Below are 25,261 nucleotides of genomic sequence, written 5' to 3'. Positions count from 1 at the left end.
TGATAGAAGACAGTGGCCTAGTTTCATTCTCTGTATTTTCTATATTCTCCATGATATGCTACTCTAATAATTAGGAAAAAATTACTGAAAAAAAAGGAATTCTTCACTTAAGCTGAATATATGATAGGCATTACCCAAAATAGCTTCAGAATGCTTTACATTTCAAACAATCCAAAATGCATTTCATAAGTATGATGGAATAACTAAAAATAAATCTCCAAATTATTAGATGAAGAAAACCAGCCTAATATACTTTTTAAATGAGTCACTGTGCCCTCATTTGGGCTATTCTGCTCGCTTGTTTGAGTTAACATATATAATAACATAGCTTCAGAAAGACAGACATTAAAATACTTGAATATACTAATTAATATTATTTTCCAGAAATTGTGGAATCTTGCAGTATTCGTATTCTCCATACTGTTAGTTCAACACTTTACCTTTCCTTTTTTCTTTTAAGGTGGTTAAGTCTCAGGATTACCATCAGTGGCTTTTTTTCTAGAAAGATGAGGATTTTTCTCCTGTGAAAGCTATTTTACCAATCAATGGAGCAGTAGGAATGAAAAAAATGTATCCACAGACATGAACATTCACATGATCAAGTAAAAAAAAAAAAAAAAAAAAAAAAGACCTGGATAAAAATATTACCCTGATTTCCTCAAATTTTTTGAAGTGTAATAGTATGTACGACAATGTCAACCCTTTTTGGGGAACAAGATGAAAGTGAACAGAAAAGTTTAAGGTAGTTATTTCACTTCCATCCTTACTGGGCAGGGAAAGGAGAGTTGTTAAAAAGTACATAGATTATAAATAGGTATAATCCTAATTTCTTTTGGTATATATAAGCATGTAAATTTAAAGATTTTCTTTGGTAATAAAGGTTTCAAGACCTTATTTTTTTTTAAAAGATTTTATTTATTTGTTTTACAAAGAGAGAGATCACAAATAGGCAGAGAGGCAGGTGGGGGGCAGGGGAGCAGGTTCCCCACTGAGCAGAGAGCTCTATGCGGGGCTTGATCTCAGGACCCTGAGATCATGACCTGAGCCAGAGGCAGAGGCTTTAACTCACTGAGCCACCCAGGTGCCCCACAATAACTTTTTTTCAAGGGGGGGTGGCGGAGGGACAGAGAAAGAGGGAATGAGAATCTTAACCAGACTCCATGCTGGGACACGGGGCTTGATTACACAACCCTGAGTTCATGACTTAAGCCAAAATCAAGAGTTGGATGCTGAACCAACTGAACCACCCCAGGTGCTCCAAAGATTTTTTTTTCTCCATTTTGTTTACCTGTATTTTCTGGGCTTTCTGAAGTGAATATTATTTTTGATTCTCCTTAATGGAGAAACATGGTAATGAAACTGAAATTTTCAAAATAAATTAAATATCTGATAAACAAGGTTTTAAATGTTTGATATTCCACAATTAAAACAGGAATAACTTTTCCTAGTCAAAGAGAAAAAAATGTTCCTTATGCACAGACTGCTAAAAGGAAAATTTATTCTTGGACCACAATCCAAAATATCAACAATTCTAAAAATCCATAACTCATTTGGTGGTAAACCCTGATATGATCAGAGGTAAAGCTATTTATAATCATTATTTATTTTACTTGGTTTGAATATTCATATTTTCTACTGTCAAAATATTAATGCCCAAGATGCTGCTAGAATGTTTACTTACAGTACATATATTTTACTAGTAACTTTACTATATTCTGACAAATTCTGAATTCAAATACATATGTGGCTTCAAAGGTTTCAGGTAAGAAACTGTGGACCTGGGGCGCCTGGGTGGCTCAGTGGGTTAAAGCCTCTGCCTTCGGCTCAGGTCATGATCCCAGGGTCCTGGGATCGAGCCCCACATCGGGCTCTCTGCTCTGCAGGGAGCCTGCTTCCCCCTCTCTTTCTCTCTGCCTGCCTCTCTGCCTACTTGTGACCTCTGTCTGTCAAATAAATAAATAAAATCTTTAAAAAAAAAAAAAAGAAACTGTGGACCTGTACTAGGGATATTATGTAAATCCCTTTTATGTGTGACATAAATTGATTAGTCTAACTGGAAAAAATAAGAACTATCATATTAACTTTATGTTTGAATTATTAACTATCTGATGAGATTTTAAAAATTAGTTCCCAGTATAAAAATGTTAACTCTTTCTGGTTTAAGAATCAAAAGACTCCTGGGGTGCCTGAGTGGCCCAGTCTGTTAAATGGCCAACTCAGCTCAGGTTATGATATCAAGGTCCTGGAATAGAGCCTTGCATCAGGCTCTGCGCTCAATGGGGAAACTGCTTGAGGATCTTCTCTCTCCCCTGCCCTCTGCTCCTGCTTCCTCCCTCTCTCTCTCTCTCTCTAAAGTAAATAAATCTTTAAAATAAAAAAAAGAATCAAAAGACTCAAAATTCAATATAATGCTTGCATATACATCTATTACACACAGATTAAAGTCTGCATATGAAATCAACATTATAAGAGCCCTTAGATCATAAAACCAAAAGTTTAAGAATTAGGTCTAGATTTGTTCATTAATATAGATAACAATGACAGCATACCAGAATATCATATGCTCTACAAAAAAAATTTACATTGTTTCATTTACTGTGTGATACACTCTTTTAAAGGATTATCCTCAGTGACAGAGAAATAGAACATTCCTAAGCTTTCTTGATTCTAAAGCATCACATATTAATGAAAAAGTGAAGACTAAAAACTTAAGTTTTGTTTTGTTTTTTTAATAAATATATAATGTATTATTAGCCCCAGGGGTACAGGTCTGTGAATCGCCGGGGAAAAACTCAAGTTTATGTTAACAAAATTAAAAACCTTAGTTTATACTTTAAGTTCTAAAAGAAAAAGGTTTAAAACTCTAAGAAACAAAAACATCAATACCTAAAAGTATTAGTTTTAAATGTTTCCCTAAGAAATTACACCAAAAAAAAAAGAGGAAGAGAAAAAACAATCTATTTATTCAATATGGGAATTTAATGATCACCAAATTAACAATATTCACTCACCTTCTTTGGGTTGAGCCATAACTGGAGTCTGAGTTTCCTTTGTATACGTGACGATTTCTCGAGGAGGAAAGTCAACTTGTGTAATTTTAGCCATTCCAAGTTTAATAGGTCCTCGTCTAAATAAAGTGAAGGCAAATGTTTTTAAATACAACAAATGGAACATTTAAACTACATCAAACCATGTTATTTTGGAAAATTAAGAATTAAACATTGTGTATCCAACATTGTAATTTAAATCCCTGTTTTATTCAAGAAATATCAGATGAACAACAAATTGGCTTTATTTTAACAAAAGAATTTAGAAGGTAGCAAAAAACAAAGGTATTTCTGAATCATTCAAGATGTTTGTTTTTCACTTTAAAAAGGCAAATAATTTAGTTTCTTAGAGCAAATGTGTGGGTAATAATACAGTAGGAGGATAGGAATTTCGGAGTGACTACTAAATATGGTTGGTTATGAGAAATGTTCTTAAAAGGGATATGATTCAACTTTTTTGAAGAGGCAGATATATGGATCTCAGACCACGTTTAGTTTCTTCACCATTAGGAGACCTAAGCTTTAAGAATGAAAAATAGTTTTCTGCTGAAGACCTTCTTTCCACTTATATTTTGCAGAAATTGAGAATCATACAGTCAATTTTGATTTCAAAATGAAATATTTAAACTTTTAAATCTCTAATCTCTGCATGGTCAGTACTGTCCTTGATTCATATACAGACAAACTACAATGCAGATATTCTACTCCTGAATAAAGCAACAGATACTTTGAATACAAGAAAACTGTTAAAGTCACTTCTGTCTTAAAGAGGGAATACATTCTTTTTTGACAAATAGAAGAAAAGAACTGTAGCTGAGGAATATAGATCAAATGAAAGATATCTTTTATTAGATATACTGAGGATCTTTTCTTGATTTATTAGATGTCTAAATACTAAATCAAATAATACAGTATGCTTACAAGCTCCCCAAGGAGTTCTCAATTATACAACTGTCTTAAAAGGATATCTAATAAAAGTATTGATGTAATTTCAGAATGTCAATCAGGGTATCTGAAATATATACATATATGTAATAATAACTATTTTCTTATAATAAAACTAGTACATTAAATGGGTTAGTTTTCTTTAAGATCCTAAATGTGGGCTACAATAAGTTTTTTAATGTGTTTTCCACTTTAGGAATATCTTAGCTTTAAAGGGAAAAAAAAGCATATAATCAAAGAATTAAATGGGAAAACCTAAGCAGATTTGAAGTAATCTCATATTCTAAGAATAAAATTTGAAATACAAAACATTGTATTCTGAATTTTAAAATGTAAACTACTTGAAAAGTAAATCATTCACGTACCTGGAAAAAAAACGGCTAAGCCAAGAACAACATTAGAACAAGTTACCAACTTGGCTGTGTATAGTCTAATTAGATAAAAATCACATTAGAACAAACAAAATACTTAAGATTTAGGAGTAGAAGGGTAGGGAGGTAATACCTCACTTATCCAAAAGCCACTTTTCCTGAGAATAAAGAAGCAACCAAGGTTGGGGGGAGTCTCAGGGCAGCCAACAGAGAAGCTTCCAGTTAATGTACAAGAAGCTCATATACTTTTCTTACATGCCCTAATTCAAGGCTTATTTACTCTTACTTTAGACATAATTCCAAAAGGTATGATCATGTGTTTTAGAAGGTGCAAATTATCAAATTACTATCTGAGTATGGCACAATGGCAGCACCAAACATAATTTGCATTGGGATTATAATAAATAAATGAGTGAATAAATGAATTAAAGAATAAATCAATAGCAATCTGGGGCCATAGTGTAGAAGACCAACAGCTCTGTTCCTCTTAACATCTTAGAAATCATGAGGAAATTTTAATACAGGAAAACAAATTAATACTTTTATCAGGTAACCCAGAAAAGGTTCAATTATATGTAGAATACATATCAGGAAAAGTCTGGGAAGTTTATAATCCAGGTTAGAAAAATTCACATCAAAGATATAGAAATAATCAAAGGACTCTGGACACTTAAATGGTAGAGTTATGGTACCTAGAAAATCAGATACATAAAATATTTCTTTCACTAATGACAGAGGATAATGAGGTGTCACAGTAAAATATTAACTCTTTTCCTAACTGTATAATGTACATTAGAAATTTAAATAAAATTAGGAGTTTTGCAAAGAATCAAATTAATTATAGAAGAGGGAAGGTAAAAAATCTATTCAATACCCCAAATCGGAATCTGAGTGAAGCTGAAGAACTGATGGATCTGTATCCCAATGCAGCGTCCTAAATGGTTGTAGGACAACCATGAAGCGTTAGCAAAAAAGGCCATAAGTTAGTCAAGCAAATACATTCTATGAATAGGTAAAGCTAAAATACTGTTCACAATTAAACACCACATGTTCTGGTTAGTATGAAATAAATACCAGGTTATCACTCAATGTTCTACTGCACACCATAAGCATAAGTTGGTTAAAGATGCAAACATATAACCCAGAATAGTTAAAAGACAGTATTTTCAGGTTACAGGAAACTAATATTGCCTTATAATGGACAAGAACAGCCAAAGCATCCAACAACACAAATATTATTTTTGGATAACAAGCTAGGCTATAAAAAGTTAAAATTTTAATTTTCTTAATTAAAAAAGCATTAGTAAAAACATCTTAGTTAACATATTATAATATTGCCCAAAGCATTAAATGTGTGCAGAAAATTGTCATATTGCTAAAGGAAATGAATCAACACATAAGCCTTTCAGTAAGAAAACCAAAGACTATTCCACTGGGATACAAAAAAGCTAAAGTTTCCAAAATGTGACCCCTGCGCAATTTATGGGTTAAGCACAGCCTTGAGCTTACATGTCATCTGCTTTAGAAAACAACTAAAGATTTCTGTCTCTAGGGAAAAAAAAATTTTCCCAGGACAAATATTTTATGTTCAAAGGACTTACCTAAATTAACTAAACTTCTAGAAAGTATCAATTCTAAATAAATATTTGGTTGTGTTTTAGCCTCGCCTACTGGGTAAATGACTTACATGGGATCTTTTCCACCTAAGCCAAATCTTGTACTACTAGAACAAAAGGTACATTATCACATGGGCATTCTTACAAGTTAGCAGTATATAAGATAATTATGTACAGTACTGTATGATATTCATAGTCCCTATTAAAAAGTTAAGCACAATATATGTAATACTATCATTTTTGGCTATATATATACTCATGCATATAAGTTTTAACAAGCAACTGAAACAGCTACAATATTTAAATACAACAAATAAAAAATAAATTACAACAAATAACTTCTATATGTTAGCTAATAAAAAAATAAATAAATGCAACAAATAACTTCTATATGTTACCTGTATAAACAGTTTATCAACAAAAACACCCAGATGAATTGAATTAGAGAAATTCTTCATATTAAAAATGTAAGGACGGGGGGCACCTGGGTGGCTCAGTCAGTTAAGCGTCTGCCTTCGGCTCAGGTCATGATCCCAGGGTCCTGGGATCGAGTCCCGCATCGGGCTCCCTGCTCAGTGGGGAGCCTGCTTCTCCCTCTCCCAATCCCCCTGCTTGTGTTCCTCTCTCGCTATGTCTATCTCTGCCAAATAAATAAATAAAATATTTTTTTTAAAAATGTAAAGACGGGGTGCCAGGGTGGCTCAGTTGATTAAAGCCTCTGCCTTCGGCTCAGGTCATGATCCCAGGTTCCTGGTATCAAGCCCCACACTGGGCTCTCTTCTCAGCAGGGAGCCTGCTTCCTTCTCTCTCTCTGCCTGCCTCTCTGCCTACTTGTGATCTCTGTCTGTCAAATAAATAAATAAAATCTTTAAAAAATTAAAAAAATTAAAAATTAAAATGTAAATAAAGATTTGGGGGTTTAAACAGGATTATGTATATGCAAAGAAAAGGTCACTATGAAGATCTATTTTGTACTAAGCAATGAACAGCAACAACTTAGACTTTGTTAAATCAGAAGGGGTTCTATTAGGTGCGCTCCAAGGAATATGACAGGTGTAGTTACCAGTTACCTACAGCTCCTTGTTGAGGATGTCATTTAAGTCTAAAATTAAGCAAAACTTTACTTAAAAATATACCCAGTACTGAAAATACATTGCACAACATACAGAATTATGTTTATTACAGGCATCAGTAGACATATAAAGTAAAATTCCAATATAATCCAAAGCCTGAAAGGTAAACTGATTAAGAATGGGAAAAGAGGGCGCCTGGGTGGCTCAGTGGGTTAAGCCACTGCCTTCGGCTCAGGTCATGATCCCAGGGTCCTGGGATCGAGTCCCGCATCGGGCTCTCTGCTCAGCAGGGAGCCTGCTTCCCTCTCTCTCTCTCTCTGCCTGCCTCTGTCTACTGTGATCTCTCTCTGTCAAATAAATAAATAAAATCTTTAAAAAAAAAAAAAAGAATGGGAAAAGAAACAAGAAACATGGATTACCCAATTGAGTAACTGTCAGCTACATTCTAGAGATAACAGAAGTGACTAAAAGAACTAGAAACTTAACGAATTCAACTCCAAATCTGCAGAATTAGGGAGATATCACTTTTCATGGCCTTTTATATTTATTCATAAATTATAACCAGACCAGAAATTTCTGGCATTTGGAAATAGTGATTCGGGTATGTCTTGGTAATGTCTAATATTTCTTTTCCTACCCCTTGAGAGTGTACTAATCTTGGACTGTCTTCCAGTTAACAGAGTTCAGTGTGTGGGTTCATACACCTCACACATCTTCATGTATTTTTCTGTGATACCTCTTCTTAATCTCTTTATTCTTTCATTACCAATATGCCTGCTCAATTCAAATTCATTCTGTTTCATTCTCAGATCTTAAGATTCTTTTCAAGGGCCATATATTTAGAAATGCTATTATTTCACTGCCAATAGCACCAATTAATCAACAAGATTAATTCTCTCTCTACTATGGAATCTGGAGATGATGTAGTAGAATTCATAGTTTTTACTCTTGTATGTATACATATAATACATAAAAAAGAACATATGCAGCCCTCTTGAAAATTAATCTATGGTCTCAAAGGAGACAATGTATGTAGTAAGATTACCAGGTCATCTCATTCAAAAAGAGGAATTTTTTTTTGCTCTCCTGTTAAACTGAGAAGAAACTAAATTTTATATTCATTCTCTAATAAGAACAAACCCCTAAAGGTATTTAAATACCTGTATTTTTGTTTCATAACTTATCATTAAAAATTTATACTCAAACACAAGTTAGCACACTATGCTTAGAACTTTTCAGTACAGTGAGTAATATCTTTAAATTAATGATGTAATCACTATCATGTAAGTTCCATGAAGGCAAAGACCATGAATATTTTATTTTCTGTGGTAACCTATATAATATTGAACATTAACTTGACAATGTGATGGAATATGTGTTCTATATACAAATAAATATTTTTCTTAACAGTATTTACTCCCTGTACCAATTCACAATATTCCAATGGGTCTCCAATAAACTGTTTCCCAATGAAACTCAGAAGGACATGTTCTAATTCACATTAATTTCAAAAACCAGGAAATGCCTGGATGGCTGAGTTGGTTGGACAACCAACTACTGGTTTTGGCTTAGGTCATGACCTCAGGGGTCACGGGATCAAGCTTCATGTTGGGGCTCCATACTCAGTGCGGAGTCTGCTTCAGTTTCTCTCCCTCTGACCCTCCCCCTGCCTGCACTCCCTCTCTCCCTCTCAAATAAATAAATCAACCTTAAAAAAAAAAAGAACAAAATCTAGTAGATGTTACATAGTTTTGAAAGCAAACTTACTAATGTGACATTTAAAATAATCTTTCTACTCTTCAAAATCAAGAACACAGAGTTCAAAATGAACACAGTATAATATCTACATAAAAATAATTTATAATACAAGTAAATTTAATGAACATAAAATTATCTGGGTAAATATTTGTACTACAGTAAAGCTGTAGAAGGGGGGAAAAAGGCTTCTCTTGAAAATACCACTTGCTTATTAGCAAAGGAATACTAACATATTTGTACAAAAACATGAAAGTATGAGGTATGAAACAAATTTAGTCTTAAAAATGAGTTTAGGGGGGCGCCTGGGTGGCTCAGTGGGTTAAGCCGCTGCCTTCGGCTCAGGTCATGATCCCAGCATCCTGGGATCGAGTCCCACATCGGGCTCCTTGCTCATCAGGGAGCCTGCTTCTTCCTCTGCCTCTGCCTGCCATTCTGTCTGCCTGTGCTTGCTCTCTCTCCCTCTCTCTCTCTGACAAATAAATAAATAAAATCTTTAAAAAAAAATGAGTTTAGACTAAATAAATTTAGCCTTTAACATATAATATATACTATTTTATAAGGTACTATTATTTCTAAAAAAAAGTTTCGATTTTTTTTTTTTAATGATGGTTATATTATTTATTTCCAATGACAGTAAAATTGAGATTTCCAATTTTGGTTCTATTTACAAAACAGTTTTGGAAAACACATCTCAAATCCAAACTGGTGAGACCTTTTTTGTCTTCTAATTGTTAATGATAACCTGATTTGAACCAGAATTGATTAAAATACTGAATTTATTATCTAGCTCTCTTACTTCTTTTTTCTTGCCTTTTAGGTACTCATTATAACTTCAATCAGAGGAACTCAGGCACAAAGAAGATAAAACTTCTCAAGTTTATTTCTTATTAAGAGGAATGTTAAGAGATTCTTCTGAGGAGGACATTTAACTTCCTGCCTAAAATAAGGATTCTGAATAAAGATTTTAACTACAGGGGTGCCTATATAACCCACTATATAACTGTAGTGGGTTAAAGCCTCTGCCTTTGGCTCAGGTTATGATCTTAGGGACCTGGGATCTAGACCTGCATCGGGCTCTCTGCTCAGCAGGGAGCCTGCTTCCCTTCCTTTCTCTCTGCCTGCTTGTGATCTCTGTCAAATAAATAAAAATCTTTAAAAAAAAAAAGATTTTTACTACATTTAATCTCATTTCAGCTGACATGAGGAGTCAGAAAGTATGACTGTTTTTAAAAGACTTGCTGTGTGTGTGTGTGTGTGTGTGACAAAGAGGAATAAGTAAAAGTACTTTCCCCAGTACAATGTTTGGAGAGAAGCTGAAATCTTACTGAACTTTTGGAAAGCAAGTCCCAACATGTGTGCAGGATCCTAAAACAAATATGAAATACGGTTGTTGTTGTTTTTTTAAAGATTTTACTTATTTGACAGACAAGAGATCACAAGTAGGCAGAGAGGCAGGCAGAGAGAGGAGGAAGCAGGCTCCCTGCTGAGCAGAGAGCTGGATGCGGGGCTGGATCCCAGGACCCCGGGATCATGACCTGAGCCCAAGGCAGAGGCTTTAACCCACTGAGCCACCCAGGCACCCCTGAAATACGGTTTTATAAGGAAGACGTGAGGATGGGAAAAGTTGACAGAAAACGTTTTTTTTAAAGTGAGGTATAATTGACATACAATACTATATTACTTTCAGCTATACAAAAGAATGATTCGATATTTGTATAAATTGTGAAATGATCACCACAATTCTAGTTAACATGTGTCAGCATACATAGTTACAAAAGTATTTTTTCTTGTGATAAGAACTTTTTTTTTAATATTTTTTTATAAATATATAATGTATTATTAGCCCCAGGGGTACAGGTCTGTGAATCACCAGATTTACACACTTCACAGCACTCACCTAGCACATACCCTCCCAGTGAAGAACTTTTAAGATCTACTCTCAGCAATCTTTAAATATGCGATATAGTATTATTAACTATAATCACCGTGCTGCACATTACGTCCTCATGACTTATTTATTTTACAACTGGAAGTTTGTACCTTTTGAAACTCTTCAACCATTTTGACCATTCCTTATCCCTTACCTCTGGCAACCACCCATCTGTTCTCTGTATCTATGAGCTTGGATTTCTTTGGTTTTGTTTTGTTTTTTTACATTTCACACATAAGTGACATAATTCAGTATTTGTCTTTCTCTGACTTATTTCATTTAGCATAATGTCCTCATGACAGTAAACACTCCTGTTTCCTTAACAGTTAACTCTATTTGATAATTTTATGCAGTATTATTTTCTATCTTGATTAGAACTAGTGACTCAATAGAACACAATTGAAGCGTTTAACCAAACTGTTTAGATTTTCAATGCCTGAATGGACAACTAAGCACAACAGAGGTTTCACATTATTTATAAACTATTTTACATTATTTTTATACTAGTCATACCATAATATTTATACTATTTTATACTATCATACATTATTTATACTGTTTATATTATGTTATACATACAAAACATTCACACAATAGCCTATGACGTATGCTTAGATATAAAAAAATTAAATCAATTAACATCTCTATTTTAATAAAAATAATTAGTGTAAAATCAGTTAACTATTCAGCCTAAATTAATCAAGAGAGACAGCTAAAATACTATTAAAAAAATTTCCTTCCCCTAATTTAAAATAAGTGTCTATGCCACTTAGATTTCAAAATGTTAGTTTTAATATAGCTATTTAGAGTCCCTCTAAAGCATCAACAGTATGTTTTAAATGCATTCTATCATTAAGCTATTAAAAGAAATTTACTGTACCTAGATCCCACTGCGCCATCTCCAGAGTCTTGACTTCCAGCTTCACTTGGTGTGCTCACAGATTTGGAGGATGGAGACATAGGAGGAGGGACTAAATAGTGAAATAGACAGGTATCCGCTGTTACTACACGGAGAGGTTGCTCAGCTTATGACGTTTCAAAAGTAATTTAACATGAAGTAATTAACAAAAGAGAAAAAAAATGGCAAACCAAAAAACAAAAATACATGAATGAAAATGAACAGTAGAAAGAACAGGAGAAAGATAAAGTTAACAATGCATGCTGACAACTCATGCAATTTCTCTGGCAAAATGCATTTGGGTTTTATATATAGTAAAAAAAAAAAAGCAAGATTATGAAAGGATGCATCTTCGTCCCAGCCAACACCAAATGTGGGCACTAATTTTCAAAGGAGTGCATTCCTTCCCCCCTTTCTAACTTTTCACTTTTAAGATCACCACATTATAAATACTACTGATAATTGTTATCAAAATGAAAACTCTGAAATATTCTTCAAAAGTCATTTACCCTTAGTTTTCTGAGATTTATTTTAAAAATGTTAATTTTTGTCCAACAATTTTTATTTCAGAAATTAATGCCTTAAATGATTTCATTTTTCCTTTACCAAGAAAAGGGGCCAATTTAGGGAAAATGACCACAGCTAAAGGAATGGCTCCTTTAAAATGTCCATTAGTTTCCAACAATTTGGGTAAAAAATGCAAACAGGCCATAAAACAGCATGCCCTCTAGACATGATGCATAACATAAAGTGATACATGCAACTTAAATAAGGCAAGACTTATGGTAACTTCCTTACCCCAGTATTCAGAAAAAACTGAAGTGTACAGACAAAGATACAGACACCCAAAATATTCTTAATCCCTTCTTATAGAAAAATACACATTTTTCATAGTATATAAAACAAACAGCAAATGCTTTCCCCTAAATCAGCACTCTTAACATTATATATCAACAGTTAAACGTGCACATTTCATGCTATTACATTTGTAAAACATTTTGATTACCATTGCAGGAAGTATAGGAGGATCATCACTGCCATCTTCTGGTTAAATTTTACCATAAATGTCCCCAATCCCAAGTATCTTTTTAAAATAATTTTTCAGTATATAATATTAAGTGACTAACACATTTTATGTTGAGCTGCAAGCCCTTCTTTTAATAGTCTATCTAAAAGAAGGTAAGTTCCTAATTATAAAGGAACTAATCTAAAGAACTACATCTTTAATTAAAAATGTATGTTTGGGGGATAGTCACATACACTGAACCCTTAAAATTATATTTAAATGTTTATACATGATACAATAAAAAAAGGTGGGTTTGCTAATCTAACAAAGTGTACAAGTACAGTATGATAAATTACATCTTTTGCCTTTTTTTTTTTTATTTTTTTTTTTGGTAATGTAAACTCGACATCCAACCTGAGGCATGAACTCTCAACCCTGAGATTTAGAGTCACATGCTCTACTGACGGAGCTAGCCAGGGGTCCCTATGTTGAATTACATCTTAAACACAGGCACAAAACTAATCATCCTTATTTTTCCAATGGCAAATTCTATTGGTAACCAATAGTAAGATCGGAAGAAAGAAAATCATAAATAGAATGCTTCCTGAGATACAGTGATTAAGTCTTGCTTAAATTCCAAAGACTATAAAAACATAATTGAATGTTTCTAATATTGTGACTACATCTCTCAGAAACAATGATAAAATCAGATCACCTTCACATAGTTCACAGGTGGATGGCACTGTGCTAGGTGCTGTGTATACAACTCAAAGTAGCTAAATATGATCTGCATCTAAAGTAAAAGAAAATTAATGTCTCTTAACTTCATTTAGGCTACATTCCTCATCTTTTTGTCTGTTTCCCAATGTGAGGCTTTCCCTAGTCTAAGTCCTAACTGATAAAGGAATAAATAGTATCTTACTTGGTTAAAACTACAATATAAAAAAAATGTTACCTCAAATTCTTTATGGAAACAGGTTAAACAGTAATTATATGTACAAAAATATATGAACCTAGCCAATAAAAAAATAAAAGTTACCAAGATAAAAAATAAATTACAGGAGTGATGCTACCAAATTATCATAGTTTATCAGCAAGAAGCAAAGTTAATCACCATGGCACCACATCTGTAATTCAATAAAAACCTCCATCCCAGAACTGTATCATTTCTCACAAAAGATAGTTTTCAAGCCAGTTTATGGAAGAACTCATTAAAGACTCAAAGTTATTATCTGGCTCACCCACTTCATCTTGCAATAATAAATAACATATACTACAGAAGAGACAAACCTAGAAAAAGAAAATTACCATTATTGAAAAAGGAGTAATATTAACAGAAAAAAATGGAATGGTAGTGTTGTTTGGTCACTACCATATTTCAACCTAATTAGTCTAGAAAAATCAAAGATTACAGTAATTGCACAGTAAGGCAATGCCACCATACTCTCAGATTCAACAAACAATCCCTAAGAACAAACAGCATGAATTCAGGGAGGTTAAAAAAAACCTCTGAAATCATAGCCCCTCAAATCTCAAAAAAGACTCAATTTTAGAATTCATTTGTAAAGATGGTTTAAGAGTCCAACCAGCTTTGAAAATAACAAAAGCCATTACTAATTAGCTTTTAACAAGTATCTGAGATATAATCTGCTTAATAAGAACAGCAATTACGTCACATTACTTTTATTCCAGTCATATATGTATATATACACATATATACATAACATGTATACTCATTATATGTTATATATGTGTGTGTGTATATATACATATATATATATATGGCCTAAAACAAGGCTTTGAAGAGCACAAAATAAAAGATTTAACATTAACATATGTGCGTATTTGAACAATTTTAAGCTTATTAGAAGTTTAGAGCAAAGATACTTATTTCCTTCTTTGAGAACCAGAGGAGAAATATGGAGTAAACTGAAAGACAAATCTACACCAAAGCATTCACTGATCATGTAAATAATATTGAAAGACTGTGACTCTTTAATTATCTAGAACAAAAACCCAATCAAGAAGGCCTTTCCTACCAGTTTAGATCTTGGCCTTCCAAGGATATAAAATCATACATTGCTGCCTTTTGGCCTGCAAAGAAACACCTAGATATTTTTAAACCAGAAAGCACCTAGGAATGCACCTAGATTTATGATGAGGATTCATTTTGAGGTGGCCACTCAGAACTATGCAGTCTCAGAGATGAAGGATGACACACAGCCCAATTATTTTTTGAGTAGAAGAAAGCCTCTGGCAAGAAGGGGCTTTTGCCAGGAAGGAGAACCTAGGAAAGGAGAACAGCCAAGGAAAGTGAGTGTAGGGAGTATGAGCTGGTATGAGACAGTAAAATGGAAGGAGTGACCTTCTGAGATAACCCCAAAGTTGTAAGGCCTCCTCTAGCTAATCTAGGATACTTAATACTCAAACATAGCCCGCACTACAATAATACCCCCTTGTGGATACTCTTAGCCTGGAATAATAACATTTAACTTTTTCGTAACTCCCTCTTTTCATCCTTAAAGGTATTTGCTTTAAACCTTAACTCTCCTAAATATTAATTTCTCCCTTTTTATGGCCTTTCTCCTGATAATGAAGATTAAATATCCTCCACTAATCTCTAAATGTTTTGTTTCCTTTATTTATTATTTATTTACTTGCTTCCTTTATTCTCTTCAATGTAATTCAGAGCATCAGATAAATTTTTTAAAAAAAATTAATAAAAATAAAATCCTGTGGTATTAAAATACTATAATGAACCATTTGTTAAAATTAGGCTAAACTTGAAGAAATGAGTTGGTACATAGAAAGCACTCATTCCATCTAAGAATCAGATAAATAAGTACTAAGTATATACTATGCAACATGATGACTCTAGTTAACACTGTTATATGTAAGAAAATTATTAAAAGAATAGATTCTAAAAGTTGCCATCAGAAGAAATTTTTTTTTCTGCTTAGTATATCTGTATGAGATGATGAATGTTAACTAAACCTACTGTGGTAATTATTTTATAATATATGTAAATCAAACCATCATACAACGTAACTTAAACTTACATAGTGACATATGTCAAATATTTCTCAACACAGCGGAAAAAATGAGATTTAAGGTATTCAAAAGTTACAAGGGGTGCGAGGGAAATAAATGATGCGATTCTTGTTTTTGACTAGCAAAGTTCTTTTGTTTTTTCCTAGTAAAAGAAAATCCTGATAATAAACTATCATACAAATCAATGTTCTGTGGCCTACTGATACAGACTCAGGCTATAGAATACTTGGCAGTGTATGTTTTCATCTCTTTACAAGATGTTTAAGACAGTAGTTACACATACGAAAGAGATTCACTTTATTTTTTTCAATCATCAATGCTTAGTAACTCCATATTGACTATAACATGTCTTGAAAGTTGTACCTAAAATTAACTTTCTTAAGACTTACACTTAAATTTAGTTTAAAAAAAAAAAAGCCATGCTTCTTTTAGGAAATGGTCATATTTCAATTTCCATTATGCTTTTTTCTGAAATTTAAACAATCAGATTTTGTTTTTGCTTTTAAAGCAGATGGCTTTTATTTGGCCTTACAAGAAGAAAGACATATGACCAATAACAAACATTTAAGTGTCTATTCTGTGCTGGACACCAGGGATAAAAATGTTATATTCTCTGCTTTCAAGGATCTCTGACAAAAAGCAGTCAACTCACCAAATAAATAAGAAACTACCAATGATGAGAAGCTAAAAGAGATTTTATTAGCTATAGCTTTTTAAAAAAATTCTTTTCAGAATTAAAAAAAAAGTCTATTTTAGGAAAAGAGATTGATATTTTTAATAAATCCTCTTGAATATTCTGGCAGTATTTTTACACCTCTATAATTTAAAAATATTGACTAAATACATTCTGTAGTGAAAAGAGAAACAAGTATCCATCCTAAGTCATGATATAAGATGTACTTTTTATTTTGGGCTACTGTCAAAAGTTTGGTAGACACTGCCTTCATCTGTATCCTGTATTCTTCAAGCCTAATTTTAAATAAATACTGGAAAGATCTTAAGGAATCTGTCAGAGAATAGAAGAAGGTGATAACCACACAACCTATGGCTACTATAACCATTATAGATATAACCATTATATCTATTATAATGGCCAGACAAGATATAATAAAAGGAAAAAAATTACAGGCACGATTCTGAGTGTATATGCAGAACTCCTAAATAAAATATTTGCAAATGCATTCAGCAATGCATAAGAAAAAAATCGTCTCGGGGCACCTGGGTGGCTCAGTCATTAAGCATCTGCCTTCAGCTCAGTTCATGATCCCAGAGTCCTGAGATTGAGCCCCGCATCAGGTTCCCTGCTCATCAGGAGGCCAGCTTCTCCCTCTCCCACTCTCCCTACTTGTATTCCCTCTCTTGCTGTCTCTCTTTCCGTGTCGAATAAATAAAATCTTTAAAAAAAAAAAAAAGGCAAAAAATCATCTCATAACTAAGTTGTTTATTCCAGAATGTAAGCATACTTTTACATTAGAATGCTATCATTATAAATCATCAAATTAGTACATTAAAAGGGAAAAAAAGCATATGATCATGTCAAAATAAGAGAGACCTATGAATCTGTTGCAAATATTCTAGCAGTTTTAAAGAAAGTCCAAATTCTTTGTGAATTCCAGTCGACAGAAGAATGTAGTGGAACTGATCATTTCTAAGAGTAAGTCATAAAAATAACAGCTTTTTCCTGGCTTTCTTTATCTTTGGGTTGCTCACTTTGGAGAACCTGACATTCTGCAAGGATACTCCTGCAGTTCTGTGGAGTGGCCCATGTGGACAGGAACTCGGGTCTTTCACCAACAATAGCCAACACCAACATGTCAGCTATATGAGTGAGGCACCTTGAAAGCATATCCTAGCGGCAGGCAAGCCTTCAGATGCCTGCAGCTCTGACTGACATCTTGACTTCAATGCCATAAGATACCCTGAGCCACAACCACTCAGCTAAGCCACTACCAAATTCCTGATAGGCAGAAACTATGAGAGATAATAAATATTATTGCTTTTTTAAAAAAATCAAACAATACAGAAATAAATAGAAAACTTGAACAGACTACAACCTTAAAAGGGACTTAAAATGGTGAATAACCTCTGCCTCAACTACCCCCTGAAAAAAAAAGTTGTAATCCCAGACAGTTTTACAGTTGAATTCTACCAAGTTTTAAAGGAACAGGTAACATCTACCCTTTAAAAGCTATTCTACAAAATATCGTAAGGTAAAGCTGTCCAATTTATTTTAAAATCATAACCACGATGGCCAATGAATATGGGCAATACAAGAAAATTACACAGAACACTTAAGTCATAGTAACTGAAACTGTGGGTTAATAGTGTAGAATCAAACCAAGTAGATGAACAGTGAAAATACAGAGCCCAGAAATGTCATGAATATATGGGAAGTGACTGTATGACAAAGTTGGCATCAGTATCAGTAAGGAGAAAGAAAGACTATCTAATAAATGGAACTGAGGAAATTAGCTAACTATATAGAGAAGAACTAGATTGGATCCCTACCTCATACTATATTCAAAAATATAATCCAAACATCTAAAGGTAAAGGCTGAAATTATAAAGCCTAACAGAAATAATATAGGAAAATATATATATTGTGTCTTCAAAGAAAGGATTTCTTAAAAAAAAAAAAAAAAAGACCAAAAGCACAAAAAAGGGTTATAATTGGCAGGTCTAACTAAAATCAAAATGAAGGATTTGAACACATTAAAATGAAGAATTAGGTTCAATGAAAGATACTATAAACAGAGTTAACAGGTAATAGACTGGGAAGTTTTTTTTTTAAATACTACAACAAAGAAGACCTCCCCTAAAATATACAAGGAACTCCTGCAGCAAGATAAATAACTCTAATAATAAATGGGCTAAGTATATGAATATGCAACTCATAGAAAATAATAGATACTTGAGAAATGGTTAACCTCACTATAAACAGATAAATTTATATTAAAACATTTTGGTATACTACTTTATACCCATTCAAGTTGGCAAAAATTGGAAAGTCAGAGAACATCAGGTGATGATGTGGATATGGTAAGATAGTTACTTTCTCATTCACTGGCACTGGGCGGGTAAACCTATAGTCATTCTTTAGAGTGGTATGTTGTCTCTAATAAATGTAAAGTAAGCTTATACACAACAACACAAGTCAATTCTTAGGCATACATCCCAGAGAAACTCTTCCACAGTTCTCAAAAGTAAAGTATGTATTCTTTGCAGTGTTTACTGTGATAGCAAAGAGATGGAAGCAATCTAAGTGCCTATCACTTGGGGAACAGATAAGTAAAATATGGTATATAATGGAATACCATGCATCAGTCAAAAATAAGTAACTAGATCTGTATTTAGCAACATGGGTAGGTCTCAAATGCTGCTTAACAAAAAGATACAAACAGAACGATACATAACACAATGTGTTTATGTGTATAAAACATACATGCACACATATATATATGAAACCCTGAAGTATGTAAACACAGGTAGGACAGATTAAAAGCACATATGTTAAAAATGCAAACATGGGTACTTAAGCAAGACTGGGAACGGGGATGGAACTGGAGATGGGGAATAAGGGAAACACACACACACACACACACACACACACACACCTCTGAAGATCGGTCTTTCAAGACTTGATAATGGAGGAGGGTCATGAACTGAGAGATATGAGCAAGTGAATTCAGTAAAACTGAAATACTAAAAATAGAAAAGGGAAAAAAAAATCCCACAGGAGGAAAACAAAGCCAGCTACAGAAAAAATGATCAAAGACTATACAACTAAAGAGAAACTTGGTTTAGTTACTACTTTATTAACAATACTGTTCTCATTCATTTACTTTTAAAATTGCAATATGAATGTAAACTTATTAAATAAAGACATATACATATATTTCAACCTTCAAATGCTATCATTATGGAAAAGGCAAATGAGTTGAAAGAAGTAACAAGAAGCAGACCATGAGAGTACCCAGCTTTTTCATCTTGAAACCTTTTAGAAATATCAGTTCTAGAAACAGTTATGTTGTAGTTCACGAAGGCAAACAGCAGTTGTTATTTCTGATATTTATTCCCTGAACTAGATGGAATTAGCTGCCGACAAACTAACCCTAAATGACAAAGAGCATGTGAAACTAAAATACCACGTAACAGCATCCAGGTTAGAATTATTTTAAGTAAGTGTTTAATGCTTTCTGACCTGTAACTAGATTGTCTTCGGTACCTCTACTATGTCAGCGTTTTGGTTTAGTACTCTCATCAAAATGAATGGCCCAAGAAAAAACAAGTCAAACTGCTGCATGAACGGCTACCAATATTATTTCCCTTACTAGCAATGAGCACAGAAGGCTACCTTTTCCTTCCCCTCCTATATCTCTGAACACTAACATACTTTTAGAATTTTGATTCATTATACCTCTGTTTAACCTACAGAAAAAAATACAGAGTTAAGATCAGGAGTCATCTTTAAGCCAAATACAGTATGGCATAGAAACTTGTTCAACAAATGTTGAACTAAATTACTGATTTAATAAGAGAAGTCAAATGGTTGTTCAGTGTATGTTAATAAGTACACTTAATCTTGCAGCTCTCGTAAACAAACAAAATAACCATGTATTGGCACATGTGAAAAAAGATAATTCTGAATAAAGTGTAAGATTAATTATTTTTAAGAGACACAAATAAGAAAAATATGCAAAATCTATTAAAGTCAATTGTATTCATCTCAGATATATCTGAGCTGAGTAACATCTGTTCTTGGCTCTTATAAATGGATATATTCTTATCCTTACCAATGGGGGATTCTGGAGTTAGCCCCATGCTTTGAAGCAATGCTTCAGCTTCTCTTCTTTTTTTTTCAAGATCTGATTCTTCTTGCACAGGAGCAACTGCTTCCTTCTTCTGATCAGTCTATTTTTAAAGTTGAAAATTTAAATTTACATAGGCTATGTAACATTTCTGCTTGCAAAAAAAGGTATATTTTAAATAATGAATGAACACTGTTTACTCTTGGGGGGGTGACTTGGTTTTGAATGCACATTACACTCATTACATGAAAACCATTCCCAGTAGAGTTCTAGTAAGTAATTTCCAAAGGATATGTAATCAAGGAGTTCCCACAAAAGTTTTTACCTAATAGGTAAATTAAAAAATCCAGCCATCTTCTATTTATCTACAGTATGAAGTTGCTATTCACAGTTAGGAATTGTGGAAACCTCCCCCAGTGGCACAAAAGCTTAGATATAAATGCCACAACACTATAAAAAAAAATTACTTAACAGGTAACAAATTTTAAGTAAATGGACAATGTGATTTGTTGAAAATCAAGTATGAATACCTCAAACTTCTGTATGAAGTCTTCATTGTATTTATGCAATTTTATGTAGAAGATGTTTGTCAAAAATTCACCTGGAAAAAGGTTTTTATTTCTGTTTTTTAAATTATAGGTCTTATTTTTATGACAATGAAAACATGGTTGAATTTGGTAAAGTTAAAATTAACTCTTGCATAATACAAAACATTTGTTTTCAAAATTATTGCCAGCTTTTATTTCAGTCACTTATAGTTTTAGCAGAAATCTTCCAGGTAAACTAGATAAGCCTCAATAACCTCAGATCATCCAAAACATCTCAAATGAAATTTAAGCCTTCCGAGGGAAAGTTTTCTATATACACCTCAGATGCCTATTTTGTCTAGACAACTATTACTCATACAATTATCCACAGTGAATTCTGTCAATCATAATATTCTATGATACCACTTTAACTTAAAAAAGTCATCAGTGGACTTCATCACAATAGCCAAACAGGCTATATTATCAAGTTGACACTTTACCTGTAATTATAGCAATGTATTAGTAGACTCACTGTTTAATACTATTAAATTATCTCTTGTAATGTTATATAACTTTTAATCATCTATAGATCATATAGTAGATATCCCTAGACTATTTATGCCAATTATGGCCATCTTAGAAAACAAAAATCAAACATGCTCTCAGCACTGAAGGGTTTAAGGTTATAGACACTACTGTGGAATGGCTCTATCGGACATGGTTCTATCAGTTAACTTTTAATCAAAGAGCTAACTTAAACCTCCAACTTTCTTACAATAATATATCACAGAAAGGTTCAGAATAAATTAGAAAATTCTTCAAAGGCGTTTACAGCATCATAAAAATGCTGCATGCATATTAATTGTACTTTTAATTTTTCTGATTTTTCTTTTCCCTTAAGAGATTTCTAGAAATCTTGGTTACTGGCAATCAAATAGAAACCTTGGTACTAATGTCACACTTGGGACAAATTATCTTACGCTGATCATTTAAACATATTAATTTAAAACATACCTGTGGTAAAAGTTTGCAAATCTGTCCAAATAGTTGGGAAAAATGTACACATCCATACAGCAACAAGTAAAATATCTCCAGCTCAGGCTCAATGTATATTTGCCATACATGATAAAATGGTGATGTGAAAAATCAGACGACATACCTATCTGGTCTATCCTTAAGGTAATATCAGACCTACTGCTTGGCAAAAACATTTCATGGAAAATGTTTCATAATGAAAAAGATAACAAATTCCCTAATCAATTAAATAACCTATTATATTTCTCTTTTCTATTATTTATTCTGACAGATTGTTAGCAGTGCAGACTAGCAAAGCATTCAGATAAGGAAATTCAAATTCCAAACTAAGTTATGATATAAATGCCATGTTTTATGAGCTATTACAAGGTAGATGTCCCTTAATTTATATAATAAACATACACCTAGAAGAGAAATATGTAGATTGAGTTTTATAAACCAAATCCTCAAAATGCATCAATCTATACAAAATATTTTTATTCAGTAAAAAAATCATATTTTAATTTATTAATTTTGTCATTTTCACAAACCTGGCTTCTTTAAAGTAAAATTCACCTACAGTGCCATATTTGCAGTCACAACTGCTGGATTTTTAACTATTCTGAAAGTATTACATAAAGGTGTAAGTATTTGATACTAAATCCAATTATTTTACATAGTTTACTTAAAAAAATAAAACATACTTCCTTTTTCTTCCTTTCTTCTTCTTTTCTCTTCTTTTCCTCTCTGATTTGGGCCAACCTCTGCTTCTTTCGTTCCAATTCTGCCTTTAATTCACTTTTGTCCGACATGTTTGTGACCTTAAAAAACATACAATCATTTACAATCATTATTACGTTGGTAAAAGTAGCGCTCTTTTAAAAAATACATCTTCAAGAAGAAAATTGTCTCAAGAGGCCATGTAGTTCACTGCCATCAAAAGACAACATAAAAAAATCTACTTTTTAAATATGGAAACATATATATTACTAAGTCTTGAAAAACATTATAAAGAAATGTACATAAATATTCAGAATTGAACAAAGTAAGCTAGCACCAAGTAAGCTCTTCACATGCCCAGATTTAACGCAATGTCTCAGACTCTTAAAACAGAGGACTTGGGTTGGCATTAAGGAGCTCTTAGGTTATACGACAGAGAGCAAATCTATTACCAGTTTTGCATTCATCCCTAAAATTTTGATTTAAAAAATATGCGGTCAGACAAAATTCCCGTAAATGACGTGTAACATTAATAATATTCAGGACAAGCAAAACACAAAATTTACCATGATTAACTATCAAATAAATTCAAAGTAAGTATACTTTTAGTCAAAGCCCAACAGCAAAGTCTGACCAGCTCATCCTCCCAGGCCGGAAGCTCCGTGACTGACAAGTTCACTTTCTCAAAACTACAAGGAAGAGAAAGCCTCTGTCATTTCGTGCTACAGCCTCCACGTTCGGGCACTTTGCAACGTACACGCCAAGGGAAGGCGCTGTCAACGCCGTGTACGAATGACTTTTGTTTATAAAATGGGGGCAAGGTGGAAAGGAGTCACTTTTCCCCTGAGGTCACCACCAAGAGGGCGCGGTCCAGGATAGTGCGTCTAGGAGGGGGCCACTGGGCGCCGGCAAGCCTCGAAGCTCCGCAGGCCATCCTCCGGTGAGTCAAGAAGGGCAACCAGTAGTCTCGTCTCCCCAGGCCTTCCTGAGTCACTGCACCTGGCTCTCCCCGCCTCTCCGGGAGCCGGGCCGGGCAGCGCTGTCAGCAGGAACTGCCAAACCGCCCTTTGAGCCCAGACATGAGACACATAGGGCCGAAAAGCGTTGAGTCTAGCACAGTCAACTCACCTGTCAGCTGGCGCGATGGGAGAAAGAGTCCGCCCGCCTGCAACGTCCGGATAACGTGTCTCTTCCTCACTCCCAACTCCCAATAGTCGCAGCCACTAGCTCCGCTGCTTCCCGAAGCACACAAAGAGGGATGGGCGGCGGCTACTACGGCGAGAGCTTAGGGACAAACAGCTTCACCAGAACTAGGTCGCTCCCAGAAAAAAAGGGTGGAGCCCTGCTGCGTGAATTTCAGCCTCTCCGTAAGTTACCTCTGCAAAGTAGAAACCGAGAGATAAGACAATGAACCCACTCAGTCTAGTGTCTTGAAGTGTTTCCACTTTTCCAAGAACTGGAAGAATACGCCTGATGTCCTCCGACTAGGTAAGCAACCACACACCCTCGCCTACACCGATGCAGACGATCGGAGAGAACTACAATTCCCAGCTGCAAGGGAATCCTGCGTGCCACGAGCAATGCATTCTGGGAGTTATGGTCGCTGGTAGTCGCAAGGCATGCCGGGACGTGTAGTGTTTTTCTAGGTTTGCGGTTTCCCACTTAAGGGCCTTCTATCTTCAGTATTCCCGAGAGAAGCTTCCAGGACTTCCCTTTAACGTGTTCTGCTACGTTGGTCAGTGCTCACAAAATCGTATGTGTTATACGTTAAGATCTTTGACTCAGCGTTGGCCAGATTTTAAGAAGGGTTCGTTCCCGGTGGTGAACTTAACGTATTTCACTGCACATGGAGAACATTTTTTTAGGGTATATACACCAGTTTTAGGAAAAAATGCCTTATAGAGCTTTCATGTGGCATCTAAGGCAATAGCTAAAATATAAAACTAAATTTTGAAAATGTAGTGTAACCCATTCCGTCAGAAATGTAACCATTTGTCTTTAATTAGAAATTACAAAAAGATTTGGGGGGTGCCTGGGTGGCTCAGTGGGTTAAGCCTCTGCCTTCTGCTCAGGTCATGATCCCGGGATCCTGGGATCGCCCGGAATCAGGCTCTCTGCTTGGCAGGGAGCCTGCTTCCCCCGCTCTCTCTGCCTGCCTCTCTGCCTACTTGTGATCTCTCTCTGTCAAATAAATAAGTAAAATCTTTTAAAAAAGAAAAAGATTTGGAAGTCTTTACAGTTTTTCCTAGTATTCTTGAGCGGTTGTAAAACTTGCTTAGCTGGAGTGTTACAATTACGAAAATTTGCAGTAAAAACTCTTTTTTTTTTTTTTTTTTTTTGGAGCCCAATGCTGGGCCTGAACTCAACACCCTGAGATCAAGACCTGAGTCAAAATTAAAGTCTAGAGTCAGGTGGTCTAACCAAATAAGCCACCCAGGCACCCCAGCAATAAAGACTTCTAATCCCCATATCTTCTAAGTTTTATCATGTACACATG

The 25,261-nt window shown here is 34.2% G+C and overlaps 1 protein-coding gene across 6 annotated transcripts in view; it reads right to left on the bottom strand.

Annotated features, from left to right (window-relative positions):
• Positions 1-24,423, bottom strand: part of LOC111142574 (dynein cytoplasmic 1 intermediate chain 2) — a 54,893-nt gene extending 30,470 nt beyond the window's left edge. For 4 of the 6 annotated variants that reach the window (XR_002640270.1, XM_022495881.1, XM_022495888.1 and 1 more), the window contains exons 1-5: positions 23,893-24,261; positions 22,749-22,865; positions 20,489-20,606; positions 11,621-11,711; positions 3,012-3,127 (exon numbers count right to left, since the gene is read on the bottom strand). Coding sequence is in view for 5 of the 6 variants with exons in the window: in XM_022495881.1 (XP_022351589.1) it covers positions 3,012-3,127; positions 11,621-11,711; positions 20,489-20,606; positions 22,749-22,856 (433 nt within the window). In the remaining variant the exon portion in view is untranslated. Of the gene's footprint in view, positions 1-3,011; positions 3,128-5,237; positions 5,298-11,620; positions 11,712-12,436; positions 12,455-20,488; positions 20,607-22,748; positions 22,866-23,892 lie in introns of all 6 variants that reach the window. The other 2 variants (XM_022495873.1, XM_022495864.1) reach the window with 2 other exon arrangements.
• Between the last annotated feature and the right edge of the window lie 838 nt (positions 24,424-25,261).

This window comes from Enhydra lutris, unplaced genomic scaffold, assembly GCF_002288905.1.
Source record: "Enhydra lutris kenyoni isolate GAN:26980312 unplaced genomic scaffold, ASM228890v2 scaffoldscaffold1, whole genome shotgun sequence".
Classification (NCBI taxonomy): Eukaryota; Metazoa; Chordata; class Mammalia; order Carnivora; family Mustelidae; genus Enhydra; species Enhydra lutris.
The sequence above is the reverse complement of the archived record's forward strand: the minus strand, read 5'-3'. Positions and strand labels throughout refer to the sequence as shown.